General features: G+C 33.1%; 1 protein-coding gene across 1 annotated transcript in view; it reads left to right on the top strand.

Annotated features, from left to right (window-relative positions):
* The window catches only part of LOC127721944 (protogenin-like), a 106,346-nt gene extending 89,654 nt beyond the window's left edge, over positions 1-16,692 (top strand). Inside the window, exons 14-21 of the mRNA XM_052228791.1 lie at positions 515-773; positions 4,210-4,337; positions 4,885-5,052; positions 5,744-5,920; positions 7,724-7,829; positions 10,331-10,496; positions 15,139-15,252; positions 15,901-16,692. Coding sequence (XP_052084751.1) covers positions 515-773; positions 4,210-4,337; positions 4,885-5,052; positions 5,744-5,920; positions 7,724-7,829; positions 10,331-10,496; positions 15,139-15,252; positions 15,901-16,326 — 1,544 coding nt within the window. The 3' untranslated portion in view covers positions 16,327-16,692. The remainder of the gene's footprint in view (positions 1-514; positions 774-4,209; positions 4,338-4,884; positions 5,053-5,743; positions 5,921-7,723; positions 7,830-10,330; positions 10,497-15,138; positions 15,253-15,900) is intronic.
* The last annotated feature ends 1,117 nt before the right edge of the window (positions 16,693-17,809 follow it).

Raw genomic sequence — 17,809 nt, 5'->3', positions numbered from 1 at the left:
CACACAACAGAATTTCATGAAATTTTGTAGATAAGCTGTAGATGTGCATATTGACAGGAAATTATTATTCAATATTTTTTCTTATACAATTTTTTTTTGTTACACTTATTTAATTTCTCCAATGACAATGTGGGGACGTGGGGTATGTGAGCGTGCTCACTAAGGTTCTTTAATTTTGAAAAGTATATCTGTTGATATTGCCATATATACAAATCTTGTTTTTATATTTTTTGCCAAACCATTAACTTGATCTCAATATCACCGTCATAGATAATCTCTCTCACAATAATGTACATGCTGAAGATATAAATTTGTATGGTATTGAAAAAAATATTTTGGTTTTTTATAAAGTTTTAAAAAAATTGTCTGTCCTAGATTGTTTATGTATTAAGTTGAGAAAATTGTCTGTTTAGAGAAAAAAAAATCCATGCCCCGCCACAAAAAGATGGATGGTCAGTGCCTAAAATAATTATTGATCAGAAATTTAATCTCGTATAAATTTTCCTTTTTCCAGAAAGTGAGGAGTTCTACGAGCTTATGTTTGTGGTGGATGGTTCTAGTAATGCGCTGGCTACAGTGGAGGAGATTTTCCAGACAGTTCCACCCAATGAAACTCCACTTCCACCACCTCCGCTGCAGATTATGGCTAGAACGATGTCTTCCAATGAGATATTGGTTAGGTGGAAGAGACCTGGACGTCAGTATGACATTCGATTTTACACGGTTCAGTTCCACCGGAAGGATAATTCACAGAAGATTATGTATGCTAGAAGGTAATATCTGCAAGGAGGTTGACACTAGGGGTTCAAATAAGTGTGGGTCAAAGGTTGCATACCTGTCTTGTAATAGGGGACTTTTTGATATTTGAATTACAAAAGTCAAAGACTTCCCAGTTAATATACTGATGCTTTATATAAGAACTTTGAATTTTTTTAGGAGGACCTTTCAGTTGAAAATTCAATTGATCATAATAATTTAAAGCAAATTTGAATCCTGGATCTAGGTTAACATGTTTATGGGACATTTTTCTAAAAAAAATCACTGGAACGTTTATTTTAACCATACTTCCATGCTCCTATGTAATAGATTATTTTAATTATATTTCACATGTTTGAGGGTTTGAAGGACGTTATTCAGGATTTAACCATTATTCACAGGAATTCAGTAATAGCCAGTTAAATCATGGTGAATTTCTGGAGTACAGGATTAATTATATCCTGAGTTGGGACCTATTATTTTTTACTGGAATACAGGATTAGGCATTTATTTGGGACGAGACCCCCTCCTACCCCCTTCATGTATGCTTGAAAAGAATTGATGAAATCGTCAATTACAAGCTCATTACTAAGTTTTATGACAAAATGTTCTGAAACTTATACACAGTGTTTTTGTCGAGCCTTCGACTTTAGTCGAAAAAGCGAGACATAGCGATCCTACATTCCGTCGACGTCGTCGGCGGCGTCCACAAATATTCACTCTGTGGTTAAAGTTTTTGAAATTTTAATAACTTTCTTAAACTATCCTGGATTTCTACCAAACTTGGACAGAAGCTTGTTTATGATCATAAGATAGTATCCAGAAGTTAATTTTGTAAAAATAAAATTCCATTTTTTCCATATTTTACTTACAAATGGACTTAGTTTTTCTGCCGGGAAATATTACATTCACTCTGTGGTTAAAGTTTTTAAAATTTTAATAACTTTCTAAAACTGTCCTGGGTTTGTACCAAACTTGGACAGAAGCTTGTTTATGATCATAAGATAGTATCTAGAAGTAAATTTTGTAAAAAAATAAATCCATTTTTTCCTTATTTTACTTTTAAATGGACTTAGATTTTCTGCCAGGAAACAACACATTCACTCTGTGGTTAAAGTTTTTAAAATTTTAATAACTTTCTTATACTATTTTGGATTTGTACAAAACTTGGACAGAAGCTTGTTTATGATCAAAAGCTAGTATCTAGAAGGAAATTTTGTAAAAAAATAAATCTATTTTTTCTGTATTTTTCTTTAAAATGGACTTAGATTTTCTGCCGGGAAACAACATATTCACTCTGTGGTTAAAGTTTTTAAAATTTTAATAACTTTCTTATACTATTTTGGATTTGTACCAAACTTAGACAGAAGCTTGTTTATGATCAAATGCTAGTATCTAGAAGGAAATTTTGTTTTCTTCCAGTTAACATTACATTCAGTCTGTAGTTAAAGTTTTTAAACATTTATTAGATTCATAAACTATCCTGGATTTTTACCAAACTTGGACAGAAGCTTCTTACAATCAAAAGATAGTATCAAGAGGAATATTTTTATTGATTTACTTCCTCATTTTTGTTGAGCCTGCGATTAACAGAAAAAGTAGGCGAGACACTGGGTTCCGCGGAACTCTTACAAATTTTTTACCGCAAAACACAGATTAAGTTTGAATTTGGGTGGTGTCACTTTTACCTGTCTAGAGTTATGCCCCTTTACAAATGTTATGAAACTTATACACAATGCTTATTACCACAAAACTCTGATGAAGTACGAATTTGGGCAGCATCTTTTTCATTGTTCTTGAGTTATGTTCCTTTATAATTTTATATCCAAGTAGGGCATCATCAGTGTCCATGGGACACATTCCCCATTTATTAAGAGTTATTTCCCTTTATTCAGGCCTACTCCATAAAGTATGGTACTGTTATCACAATTGATTTATCAATCAGCAGAGCTTGATTAGACCCCCTTTTTTTGCAGCATTGAAACCTTATATTGAGTTGTCTGTTTAGATATATTTCTGAAGAAGATCTTAGGATACTAGATTGATTGTTGTTTGCCTTATGTCCAGTGACAAATATTTCATGCATGTTCAGGACAAACTTGGGCATAACTATTTAAGTGTTTTTATTTCATGCATGAAAGAAGTCTCTGTTCATTAGGTTAACTATGAATTCTTAATTAGCTAATTTACATATAGAAACAAACAGATTGGAAGATCCTTAAGCAAACAAACTATAAGATCAGCTCGGATATGTTAAACAACTTACTACAAAATCAATTTGAATTTATTCTCTTTATTGTCTCGCCTAACAGAAAAAGTGTAGCCATATCTAGTGATCACTTCTGTCATCCTGTCACACTTTTGGTTAATCCTCAGCTTCTTACAAATGGGTTGATAGAATTCAACCAAACTTGCACAGGTTTCTACTAACATGAGCAACACGTGACACATGTGGAGAAGGATGTGCTCATGCTATTTGAATTTTTTATCAGTGGTATATTTGGGAATTCCAATACCAAAACGTAGAGTTATCCAATTTTTGCTCATATAATTTTCAGATGGCAGGTGACGCACATCTTCTATAAAAGACTCTCACATTTATATCTCAATTTTTTTTTCCAGTGATACATTTATGTACGAGTTGAAGAATCTTAAATCTTATATTTATATATATGATTTTTATATTGTTTTACCCCTGTCCGTCCATCTTTCTGTCTGTCTTTCCATCTGTCCGTCCCTCCCATTATTGGTATATAGTTATTCCAGATAACTCCTCCTACAGTTTGAATGCTAGGAAGTTTTCACTTTGCTAGCTGTTTGTACATATATTGAAGGTGTGCATGTGGTCAGGGTTTTGATTTGTATTGATATTTGCTCTTTTGGGAGATAGTTGAACTTTGTCATTTTTGGAGTATATACTTGCATAAGAGGTGCATAGTGTTTCCGGATAATCCTCCTACTGTGAACCAAAGACCTACTGTGGATTCATTTATTTCCGTGGGTACCAATTTTCGTGGATTAAGGAAAACTTGCATGTTTGTTGATGTTTAATTTCGTGGTTTTGCCAAGGTGTGCATACAATCCTATAGAAAATTTGTTATTCGTTGAACATTTAATTTCGTGGTTCACCTGTACCCACGAAATCCACGAAAATTAGTATCCAACGAATAATATTGAATCCACAGTATGTGCTTTCATGCTCAGCTTTGTGTATTTTAAAATAACACTTTGCATCTGCAGGGGCATAACTTGTGTCTCCCAGACACAATAATATCTCAAAGAAAGTCCTACATTGGCTTTGTCATAATACAGTTACTTCAGAGTGGAGTGCGGGGGCATCACTTTGTCTAGTTTATTAAAGTGATACATTAGAGTATTTTTTTTCTATAACAGTGATGCATTAGAGTATTTGAAAAATCTTGAACCTCATAATTATAATATTTTTTATTACAGTGATGCATTGGAGTATGAGCTGAAGAATCTTGAACCTTATACTTACTACAGTATCAGAGTGAGATCCCACACATCACATGACCATGGAATCTTCAGTGATCCTGTTGTTGTTAGAACTCTGGAAGACGGTATATATAGTAAACAAAAATAGGATTTTCTAATTTATTAATTTTTCTTCTGTCAAAAGCAGGGTCAGCTTGGCTAAAAAAAATTTGTTTGAAGTTTCCATTTACCTAATGTGAAAGTCCTATAGAAAGGAAGATAGAAAACCTTCAAAGACATTGACAAAACATGAAACTGGTAAAAATGTAAATACTGGTTTACTTTCATGCTCATTTGATTTTCAGATCAATTTTGTGAAAATGATTCAAATTAAAGTACAGATATAATACAAAAATGATACATGAAAATTTGAAAAAAAGTTTGAAATGGCTTTATTTTTCAATATTATCAATGCACAAGGATTTGAATACAAAGAAAGAAATCAGCAATACGTACTAGGTTGAATGCACAAAATACAGCAACATAAGGTAACTCTTGATCTTGGATGACTTGAACTTCAAATCTATGGGTCAAATATTTATGTTGGGTTCAATTAATTTTGGCATATCATGTTATGTTATGCTATACTTCTGTGTGTGAAAGCCTTATGAACTTAATTTTTTTTTCTCCTAGTGCCCTCTCCGCCAGAGAAATTGTACATAGAGCGTGTAGGTGAAGACAAGGTTAATCTACAATGGGATCCTCCATCTAAACAGAATGGTGTTATAACCTCCTACGTCATACAGTACAACAAACAGAGAGAGGACCCTGAAGACTTGTGGCATTCTCTTGAGAAAAATGGTAGGAAAAAGTATTAATTGAAATAAATCTACAAAAGAAAAGGCATTTTCTTTTTCATTAAGTAGATTCACTAGATACTGTAAATTCAGAAATTATTGCATATATTTATTAATGTGATTTTTGAAAAATGGATAAAAATGCGAGATTAATTATTGAGATTCCATGAAAAACCGCATACAGATATATGTATCAGATATCATAATGCGAGTCCTTATTATTGCGACACTCGCCCAGTCGCATTATTCGCATTAATAAAAACCTCGCAATAATTTCTGAATTTACAGTACTGTAAATTTGCAGATTAGCCCTTTCACAGTGAGGTTAGGTTAAAGGGCTAGGGCTAGGTATGGGTAAGATTTAGGGTTAGAATTTAACATAGCCTTGTAAGGATTGCATTTCCTAAAGTACACAAAGGCCAATAAATCACTCTCGAAAATAAGATGGTTCACAGTAATAAAAAATTCCATGACCACATATATACATCTCATTATCTGTTAATTTCATAGTGATACAACATTCAGCCCTTGGCATCATCAATATTTAGATGCAGCCAGTGGTTAAAGTCTATTTAGACATCAATAACTTTGTCAAACCATGACTTATCTTGAGTAAAAGTCACTTGCCTCTTTATGTCAAACTTTGATTACCCATGCAAATTACAACCAACTAAAATTTGAATCATTTTGAACAGGTACAATGACTAAAGCGACCATTAATGGTATAAGTAACAAGGTTAATTACTACTTCAAAGTCAGAGCTTGTACCAACAAAGGTGAAAGTCACCCATCAAGGACAGTGGAGCTCAAAGCCTGGATTTGTACTTTAAAGTGTGACCAAGCCGGGCACCCCAGCCCAGGAGAAAATGAAGGTTTGTTTTTATGCCCCGCTGTAGCGGTGGGGGCATTAAGTTTTACCCTTGTCCGTCTGTTCCTTCATACGTACGTCCATACGTCCCGAAATTGGTTTCCATTCTCTAACTTGAGTTTGCCTCAATCAAATGTTATGAAACTTATACACAATGCTTATTACCACAAAACACATATCAAGTTTGAATTTTGGTGGAGTCACTTTAACCGTTCTAGAGTTATGCTCCTTTATAAATGGAAAAATTGCAAAATTTTTAGTTTCCGTTCTCTAACTTAAGTTTGCCTCAACCAAATGTTATGAAACTTATACACAATGCTTATTACTACAAAACACAGATCAAGTTTGAATTTTGGTGGCGTCACTTTAACCGTTCTTGTGTTATGCCCCTTTATAAATGGAAAAATTGCAAAATTTTTATTTTCTTGTAAATATCAAGTAATTTATATTAAAATTGGAGTTATCTTCCTTTGTCCATGATTATAGTTGAATCAACTACAATCAATGCTTTATACAATGCAATGTTTAATTTTGACTTCCACTGATAAAACACAGATCAAGTTGAATTTGGATAGTGTCACTTTAACCATTATTGAGTTATGCCCCTTTATAATTCGAAAGATTGCAAAATTTTTAGTTTCCATTCTGTAACTTAAGTTTGCCCCAACCAAACATTATGAAACCTATACACAATATTCATTACCACAAAACTAAGATCAAGTACAAATTTTTTGTTTCCGTTTTCTAACTTTAGTTTGCCTCAACCAAATGTTATGAAACTTATACACAATGCTTATTACTACATAATACAGATTAAGTACGAAATAAGGTGGCGACACTTTTACCATTCTTGAGTTATGTCCCTTTATAAACAAAAATTGCTGAGTTTTTTAGTTTGTTTCAACCAAATGTTATAAAACTTATACACAACCGTTGTAGAGATTTGCGTGTTTACAAATAGAAAAATTGCTGAATTTTTAGTTTCTGTTCTCTACTTAAGTTAGCCTAAACCAAATGTTATGAGACTTACATACAATGCTTATTACCACAAAACTCAGATCAAGTTCAAATTTGGGTAGCGTCACTTTAACCGTTCTTCAGTTATGTCCCTTAATAACTATATGATATGCAAGCGGGGGCATCATCTGTGTCCACATGTGGACACTATCCACATTTATTTTATTTTGGTTACCACAAAACTCTTTAATTTGTAATACAGTATTAACATATGGGGTCTTGACAGTCTGGATTAGGATACTGAAAGTTTGTACTGCTCTTTACTATTAACACAGTGTGTACACAGAAATATTTAACCTGGGTATTAAGCCTTGATATTTTACCTTGATATTAAACCTTGATAATTAACCTTGGTATTTAACCTTGATATTATTATCTTGGTATTAAACCTTGGTATTAACCTTGATATTTAACCTTGATATTTAACCTTGGTATTAAACCTTGGTATTAAACCTTGGTATTAACCTTGATATTTAACCTTGGTATTGAACCATGATATTTGACCTTGATATTCACAGAGCAGATCTGGTTAATTTTGTCATTTCCCCATGTCCATGTAAGGAGAGACTACAGAGTGGTCACTTTTGCCCACCTGATGGACTGGACATTCCTTACTTTTCTTTCATCATAAGATTTGAACATTCGTTAAATACCTTGTAATAAACAAGTTAAGTTTCTGTTTTCAACATTTTGACAAATTCCAAAATTAAATTGGATTCAGGGCTGCGTCCACAGTGGGCAGGAAAAATGATGGAATAATTTCAGAGATGTTATTATTTATAATTTACAGATGATGGTGGTATTTTGAAGGACCAGAGACTTGGTATAATTATAGGCTGTTCCATAGGACTCAGTAGTATCGTCATCTGTATTGTTGTTGTAATTGTAAGACAAAGGTAGGTAACTCTGTGTTGTAATTGTTAGACAAAGGTAGGTAACTCTGTGTTGTAATTGTTAGACAAAGGTAGGTAACTCTGTGTTGTAATTGTTAGACAAAGGTAGGTAACTCTGTGTTGTAATTGTTAGACAATTTAGGTAACTGTATTTATGTTAGACAAAGATGGGTAACTATGTGTCTACTTTTCTGCAAAAATATTGACACTGTAAAAATCATGGGTGCTTTGATTATTGTGCAGTATATATGAAATGTGGCGAATGAACTTTTATGTAAATAACAATATGACAGCAACTTGAGAACGAATTAAAATGAAGAAACCCCTTAAAGGTCAACGGTCTTATAATATGACAGACAAGTGTCCATACCTTAGGAGAATTTAAGACACTCAAAATAGCTTGGGGTAGGCCAACTGCGTGAATTGTATACAATCTATGCTTTAAATGCTCTCTAATGTTTATGATTTTGTGCTTGAATACATGATGATTGTAATTTTTCATGGAATTTTTTGAGGATTATAATTGTAATTAGTCCCCTACTGACGAAGTCGAAGGGGACTTTAGGTTTGCACTCTGTCTGTCTGTCTGTCCATCCATCAGTCCAGCAAATCAGTTTTCAACACTTTTTAGCTCACCTGGCCCAAAGGGCCAAGTGAGCTTTTCTCATCACTTGGCGTCCGTCGTCCGTCGTAGTCGTCGTCGTTAGCTTTTTACAAAAATCTTCTCCTCTGAAACCACTGGGCCAAATTTAACCAAACTTGGCCACAATCATCATTAGGGTATCTAGTTTTAAAAATGTGTCCGATGACCCCGCCAACCTACCAAGATGGCCGCAATGGCTAAAAATAGAACATAGGGGTAAAATGTAGATTTTGGCTTATATCTCTGAAACCAAAGCATTTAGAGTAAATCTGACATAGGGTAAAACTGATTATCAGGTCAAGATTTATCTGCCCTTGAAATTTTCAGACAAATCTGACAACCTGTTGTTGGGTTGCTGCCCCTGAATCGGTAATTTTAAGGAAATTTTGCAGTTTTTGGTTATTATCTTGAATATTATTATAGATAGAGATAAACTGTAAACAGCAATAACGTTCAGCAAAGTAAGATCTACAAATAAGTTGTCATCACCAAAATTATCAGTCGACCCCTTTAGGAGTTATTGCCCTTTATAGTCAATTTTTAACAATTTTTCGTAAATTTTTGTTATCTTCTACAAAAATCTTCTTCTCTGAAACTACTGAGACAAATTTAACCATACTTGGCCATAATCATCATTAGGGTATCTAGTTTAAAAAATTTGTCCGACGACCCCGCCTTCCAACCATCATGGCTGACTTGGTTAAAAATAGAACATAGGGGTAAAATGCAGTTTTTGGTTTATATCTCTGAAACTAAAGCATTTAGAGCAAATCTTACAGGTGACAAAAATGTGCATCAATTTGAGATTTATCTGCCTTGAAATTTTCAGACGAATCCGACAACCCGTTGTTAGTTTGCTGCCCTGAGTTAGTAATTTTACAGAAATTTTGCAGTTTTTTGTTATTAGATATTATAATGATATTTAAGATAATATCTAATACTATTAATTATGATTTTAACCTTATTTTACATGATTTCCAAAGCATCAGTAAATACAGGTGAGCGACACAGGCTCTTGATAGCCTCTAGTTTTCTTAGTGCTTGAAGATATTGATTTGAAATTTGGTATATAGTTTTATCATGACAAGTCACAGATCAAGTACGAATTTTGTTCCGGTCTGATGATTTTGTGCAGAGTTATGGTCCTTGGACTTAGAAAATTCACTCAAATACTCAGTCTTCCACACTTTTTTTCATCATGCTTGAAGATATTGACTTGATATTTGTTATATAGTTTACACCATGACAAGTTATCGATCAAGTTAGCATTTTGTTCCAGTACAATGAATTCTTAACTGGTAGAGGACTATGTATTGCCATGCAATACTCTCAGAATGCTTGTTTTATACTGAAACCTTGAATTTTTCTAAATATTAGTACTCCATAATCATAAAACTCACATCATCAGATGAGTTGATATTGGTGAAGGCAACATTATATTATACGGAGGGAAACAATTTCAGTCTCAAATTTTGATTAATGAATGAATGTCTTTTTTAAAGTGAGGGTGAAGACTATACTGTTGTATTTTCAATTTATTTCTAACCAAAAAACTGTACATCTTTGAAACTCTAGATCAAGTAGGTGAATGAATTCAGCCAAGACGGTTAATACCAATTATCTGCCTTCAGGTCCATTTTACCTGTCAGAAATTCTGACTTCACTCATGGTTTTCTTTTGGGTCATTTTATCTCATTTTTTGTGTAAAATGCTTTTATTTACTATTATTGGTTTTCTTGTCTTTTTTGTTTTTTTGGGAGGGGAAGCACAATGTTGTTGTTCCTCTCAACTTATTGCTTTTTAATGTGTCTAAGGTATTATCATATTTTTCTTTCTGACCCATTGCATGCTTTTATTACAGGCATTATGCTAGAATGTATATGGCCCAACAAGGAGTCAATGGTAACCTTGGTGATAGAAATGTTGGGCATTACCTCAGCAACCATAATGGGAGATCCTCTTATCAAATGGTTGATGAAGATTCACGACTGCCAATGATACAAGAAAATGCACTGTCAGATACTAAGGTAAGTGCCTATTATTACATTCACTATGAAGGAAGCTAGGGAACTTTTTATACGACCGCAAAAAAATTTTTGTGGTCGTATATTGGTATGAAGTTGGCGTCGTCGTCGTAGTCGTCGTCCGGCATGGTCGTCCGAAGACGCATTAGTTTTCGCACTCTAACTTTAGTTTAAGTGAATGGATCTCTATGAAATTTTACCATAAGGTTCAATACCACAAAAGGAAGGTGGGGATTGATTTTGGGGGTTATGGTACCAACAGTTAAGGAATTAGGGGCCAAAAAGGGGCCAAAAATAAGCATTTTCTAGTTTCCAGACAATAACTGTGGAACGGTGTATGGATCTCTCTGAAATTATACAACAAGTTTCCATACCACAAAGGGATGGTTAGGATTTGCTTTGGGGGGTTATTGCTCAAACCGTTTAAGAATTAGGGGCAAAAAAGGGGGAAAAACAAGGTTGTCCTCATTAATGGACAAATACTTTAGTACAAAACATAATTTAAAGCAGTGTAAGGGAGATAAATCAAATACATCATTGAAATTATCTCCCTTACACTGCTTTTAAATTATGTATAAAGAAATGGTTAATGAACAATTAAGATAATTTAAAACAGTGTAAGGGAGGTAATCCAAATACAACGTTTTGGTTACTTCCCTTACACTGCTTTTAAATTATGATTAAAGAAATGCATATTTATAAAGGAAGACCAGTATGGCGCATTAGATTTGTAAAATCTTTGACCACATTTATTTATTTGTTATGACGAATCTAACCGTGTATTTAGATTTTTAATTTTGGGTCCAGTTTTCAAATTGGTCTACATTAAGGTCCAAAGGGTCCAAAATTAAACTTTGTTTGATTTTAACAAAAATTGAATATATGGGGTTCTTTGATATGCTAAATCTAAACATGTATTTAGATTTTAGATTTTTGGCCCAGTTTTCAAGTTGGTCCAAATTGGGGTCCAAAATTAAACTTTGTTTGATTTCAACAAAAATTGAATATATGGGGTTCTTTGATATGCTGAATCTTACCATGTATTTAGATTTTTGATTTGTGGGCCCGCTATCAAATTGGTTCATATTGAGGTCAAAAGGGTCCAAAATTAAACTTTGTTTGATTTCATCAAAAATTGAATTATTGGGGTTCTTTGATATGCCAAATCTAACCGTGTATTTAGATTTTTAATTTTGGGTCCCGTTTTTTAAATTGGTCTACATTGAGGTCCAAAGGGTCCAAAATTAAACTTAGTTTGATTTTAACAAAAATTGAATTCTTGGGGTTCTTTGATATGCTGAATCTAAACATGTGTTTAGATTTTTGATTATGGGCCCAGTTTTCAAGTTGGTCCAAGTTGGGGTCCAAAATTAAACTTTGTTTGATTTCAACAAAAATTGAATATATGGGGTTCTTTGATATGCTGAATCTAACCATGTATTTTGATTTTGGACATTGGACCATAATAGGTAAATTAAAAAAATTGAAGTTCTTAGACCACATTCTTTCTGTGTCAGAAACCTATGCTGTGTCAAATATTTAATCACAATCCAAATTCTGAGCTGTATCAAGCTTGAATGTTGTGTCCATACTTGCCCCAACTGTTCAGGGTTCGACCTCTGCGGTCGTATCAAGCTGCGCCCAGCGAAGCATTTTATTGGTTATTATATGGAAAACTCTTAAAAAAATGAAAATGATATTAAAATAAGAAGATGTGGTATGATTGCCAATGAGACAACTTTCCACCAGAGACCAAATGACGAGGTTAACAATGAGCAAAATCCATAGCAAACAGTATAATTTGTTATGAGAAGCGCTATTCAAGATTTATCTACATCAGGAATGCTCATACCCCACAAAATGAAAGCTAATTAGGGTGTATACTGTAAATTCAGAAATTATTGTGATAAAATTGAGAATGGAAATGGGGAATGTGTCAAAGAGACAACAACCCGACCATAGAACAGACAACAGCAGAAGGTCACCAACAGGTCTTCAATGCAGCGAGAAATTCCCGCACCCGGAGGCGTCCTTCAGCTGGCCCCTAAACAAATATATATACTAGTTCAGTGATAATGAACGCCATACTAAACTCCAAATTGTACACAAGAAACTAAAATTAAAAATAATAAAAGACTGACAAAGGCTAGAGGCTCCTGACTTGGGACAGGCGCAAAAATGCGGCGGGGTTAAACATGTTTATGAGATCTCAACCCTCCCCCTATACCTCTAGCCAATGTAGAAAAGTAAACGCATAACAATACGCACATTAAAATTCAGTTCAAGAGAAGTCCGAGTCTGATGTCAGAAGATATAACCAAAGAAAATAAACAAAATGACAATAATACATAAATAGCAACAGATTACTAGCAGTTAACTGACATGCCAGCTCCAGACTTCAATTAAACTGATTGAAAGATTATGTCTTCATCATATGAATATCAGGCACAATCCTTCCCGTTAGGGGTTTAGTATCATACCATCATAACATACATGAGAAGAACATAACCCGTGTCATGCCAACAACTGGTTTTTAAATAAATGTGTTTAGTGCCGATGCAAAGACCCTATAAGTGAATCAATATTAACGCCAAAATATGCAATCTTTAATGACTTGACAACAGTATCGTAACTATATCCTGAGGATTTTATCAATGCAAAAAATGCGACCGGGTTAGGATCCAAATAATAAGAAGTCACATTTTGATAACTGATACATATATCTTTATGCAAGTTTTTCTGAAATGGCAATAATAAATTTTGTATTTTTGTCCATTACTCAAAAATCACAATAATAAATGTACTTAATAATTTCTGAATTTACAGTTACTACCAAAAACACTTGAAGAGTCATATGATCAAAAGGCTCTTTAAAGAATAACATTATAACAGATAGAGAGAAAGTGAAAACAGAAAAAGTTCTCAGCAATACAAGATCAACAAAAAAGATATCTTAGTCATGAATTATATTTTAGTCTTTAATGTTGAAAATTAACATACTCTGGATTTATTATTATTCATGGGACACTAATTTTATGAGTAAATGTGAACCATGAATTTAAATGTTCAACGAAGTATACATGTTTTATAGGCTTGTATGCAGACTTCGGCAAAACCATGAAATTAAAAATCCCAGAAAATACAAAGTTCCCTCAATCCACAAAAATTTGTACCCACAAAAATAAATGAATTGACAGTGGATCTGGGTGAGAGACTCAAGAGCCTCTAGTTAGGGTCAATACATCTTTGTAAATGAGTAAACATGTATAAGGCCCTAATATAGGTTTGTAAATGAGTAAATATAAAGAAGGCCCTGATATAGGTTTGTAAATGAGTAAATATATAGAAGGCCCTAGTATAGGTTTGTAAATGAGTAAACATATAGAAGGCCCTAGTATAGGTTTGTAAATGAGTAAACATATAGAAGGCCCTGATATAGGTTTGTAAATGAGTAAATATATAGAAGGCCCTAATATAGGTTTGTAAATGAGTAAACATATAGAAGGCCCTGATATAGGTTTGTAAATGAGTAAACATATAGAAGGCCCTAATATAGGTTTGTAAATGAGTAAACATATAGAAGGCCCTAATATAGGTTTGTAAATGAGTAAACATATAGAAGGCCCTGATATAGGTTTGTAAATGAGTAAACATATAGAAGGCCCTGATATAGGTTTGTAGATATAGGTTTGTAAATGAGTAAACATATAGAAGGCCCTAATATAGGTTTGTAAATGAGTAAACATATAGAAGGCCCTAGTATAGGTTTGTAAATGAGTAAACATATAGAAGGCCCTGATATAGGTTTGTAAATGAGTAAACATATAGAAGGTCCTAGTATAGGATCGTAAATGAGTAAACATATAGAAGGCCCTGATATAGGTTTGTAAATGAGTATAGAAGGCCCTGATATAGGTTTGTAAATGAGTAAACATATAGAAGGCCCTGATATAGGTTTGTAAATGAGTAAACATATAGAAGGCCCTGATATAGGTTTGTAAATGAGTAAACATATATAAGGCCCTGATATAGGTTTGTATTTGAGTAAACATATATATATATAAGGCCCTAATATAGGTTTGTAAATGAGTAAATATATATAAGGCCCTGATATAGGTTTGTAAATGAGTAAATATATATAAGGCCATGATATAGGTTTGTAAATGAGTAAATATATATAAGGCCCTGATATAGGTTTGTAAATGAGTAAACATATAGAAGGCCCTGATATAGGTTTGTAAATGAGTAAACAAAGGACCTAATATAGATTTGTAAATGAGTAAACATATAGAAGGCCCTAATATAGGTTTGTAAATGAGTAAACATATAGAAGGCCCTGATATAGGTTTGTAAATGAGTAAACATATAGAAGGCCCTGATATAGGTTTGTAAATGAGTAAACAAAGGACCTAATATAGGTTTGTAAATGAGTAAACATATAGAAGGCCCTAATATAGGTTTGTAAATGAGTAAACATATATAAGGCCCTGATATAGGTTTGTAAATGAGTAAATATATATAAGGCCCTAATATAGGTTTGTAAATGAGTAAACATATATAAGGCCCTGATATAGGTTTGTAAATGAGTAAACATATAGAAGGCCCTAATATAGGTTTGTAAATGAGTGAATAAATGTATTTTTAGGGTCCTGATGATACAGTGAGATTCCCAGGTAATGGTCGAGTGATCTACCTTTGTAATGGGAAACAGCCTAATGGTAAAATCAGAGCTTATGTTGCTAGTCCTATTAATGGACAGGTGAGTGGTAGATATATAAACACATATCTACATCAAAAGGTATGTGTTTAGGGGTTTCCCGTCCTACCCAACCAGTAATTTTGATCGCTGACATGTTAAAGTTTGTGCTTCAAGGTACAGCCTTCAACCATGAGCAAAACCTGTACTGTATTGTCAGCTATGAAAGTTCCTGACATGACAAATATGAAACAATTCAATTGAGGAAACAATATGTCAAACAGCAACCAAAGACAACCACTGAATTGCACTGCCACAGGATATATATAAAAAATATTTAAAAATATCTATAGCAGATTTTTTTCTTGGCAAATACCCATTTATCTGTAACTGTACACTATGCAAATTAATCAAAGAGTTCTTGACCTATAAAATGTTAGATAAAAGAAAAATCATTAAAGTTAAAATTTGAAACCAATTACTTTTACATTAGATTTAGAAGCATATATTATTACTATAGGTCACCTAAACGATTTAATACATGTATATGAATGAAAGGAGACATGGGGTATACATTAATTTAACAGCAACCTAACAACACAAAAGAAAAATAATTTACAGCTATAGGCAAACCAACTCACAATCTTAACAATAGTCAGGTGTCTTTACAATAGGTAAATCACAAGGTCCATAAATTTTTGTATTTTGAAGGTAGGCGAACACACAGCACTGATAGCATCAAAAAGTTCACAGCAGGTGTCTGATAATTCTCATCAAGATTCTTACATTACTCATAGCCAGTCGGACGGGAATGTCCCAACGTTACCTCATAAAAACTCTGAAAGAGGCTATAAGTACGAGGACCGAAAATCATCAGGAAATTCAAATGATATTGATAACGCTACCTCTAAAGTGCTACCATCATGTGAGAATTCTCAGGCTAATGGTGCTCCTCATGGACAAATCGCGGGTAGTCATGGTAACCATGACATTGAAGACAGTGGAGATTTAATCTCTAAAATGTTACAAGCTACAACCTCAGTTACAGACTGCTCTGACGTATGTTCTACGCTACCTCAAAGGTCAGGGTCAAGTGTAACCATGGAACTATCAGATCTGTTATCAGTGGATGCCTGACAACTGTTTTTGATTGCATAAAGACATAGATCTGTTATAAATAGTTGCTAAGCAACTACTGTTATTACACAGGGAAGAATTGTTAATATTTATGTCTTTATTTTGACTAGACTAGATAATATATATGTTTTGTGTTTTTGTTGATTTTTGTGAGCTATGTAAATTTTGCCTTTTTCTATTTGCTGAGTGTAAGGTTAAGGTTGGTTGGTTCCTAGAACATCATAATTAAATGTTGTTGATATATTTTAAGAAAGATAATTATTTATTATGATTATTTGGTTCTAAGGGTCAAATTTCAGTTCAATCTTCATATGACAAACTTAAAAGAAATATTGTATTTCATTTAGAATTTAATTCCTTGTTCAATGACAACTTGAATCTGGCACCCTAAATATTTTATTTTTATTCTGCTATAATCACGGGCCCATAATCACACTTGTCAAAAATATTTTCTCTCAGGTATTTAGATTGGAATAAATATCCCTCAGATGTAGTCATTTGCAATTTTCTATTATATTTTTACATAAAACCACATTTTAAATTAGATTTATGGTCGGGTCATTTGTTCTCTGATTTTAAACAACTTCTTACCACTAGAAGCAGACAACTTATTTCAGGTGTATATCTATTTGGTTATAATTTTGATGATAAAAGTTTTCATTCTTTTATGAGATCACAAGTATTTACTTTTGTCCAGAAATATGCTTCATATTTCAACCCAATGAAATCTTAAATAGTTAGAAATATATCTCTGTTATCTCCCTTTTTAATGTGAGTTATCTCCCTTTATGATGTGAGTTTGGAAACAATCAGCCTAACCTATGTTGTATATTGAAGAGGGTCGTAAAGGGGAGGTATGTGCAGAAAAGAAATTAAGATAAGAATTGAGATGCTGCTATTAACTGAAAATTCATTTTTGACTTGACATTTCTATTTTCGCACAAAACATGGTTAATAAATGTCTTATAGCACAAAAACATGTGTGGGCTATTCCATTAAAATGGACGAGGGAGTGTAGGAGGGAATTGAAAAATTCCCCTACAATCAATATACATTCTTGGAGCAATTTTGCTAAAAATGACCTACAACCCATGTCTAAAAAAAATATCCCTTCCTCACCTCCAACATTCATTTTAAATAAATGGAATAGCCCATTTAGCACTAAAAAAAACCCTTTACTTCCTTCATTGAATACATTGTGTTGATATTCCACATTTGTATGAGGTAGATATGAGATGGCAGCTTAACAAAAACCAAATTTCAGGCAAACACATAAAACTTGATAATACATTGATTCAGCTTACAGTCTCCCCATTTCATACTTTTTATCAGAAATTTAATGTAAATCAAACTTAATATGTATTTCAGGAAGATATTAAAGTATTTCAGCTATGTATGTATTTTATGATAGATATAAAGTATATCTTCTGATGATGAGGCCATTCAATTTTTTTAATCTTTTTCTCACACTTGCATATTTATG

Source organism: Mytilus californianus, unplaced genomic scaffold, assembly GCF_021869535.1.
Source record: "Mytilus californianus isolate M0D057914Y unplaced genomic scaffold, xbMytCali1.0.p SCAF_12, whole genome shotgun sequence".
Lineage (NCBI taxonomy): Eukaryota > Metazoa > Mollusca > Bivalvia > Mytilida > Mytilidae > Mytilus > Mytilus californianus.
This window is presented reverse-complemented; position numbering and strand designations above follow the sequence as displayed.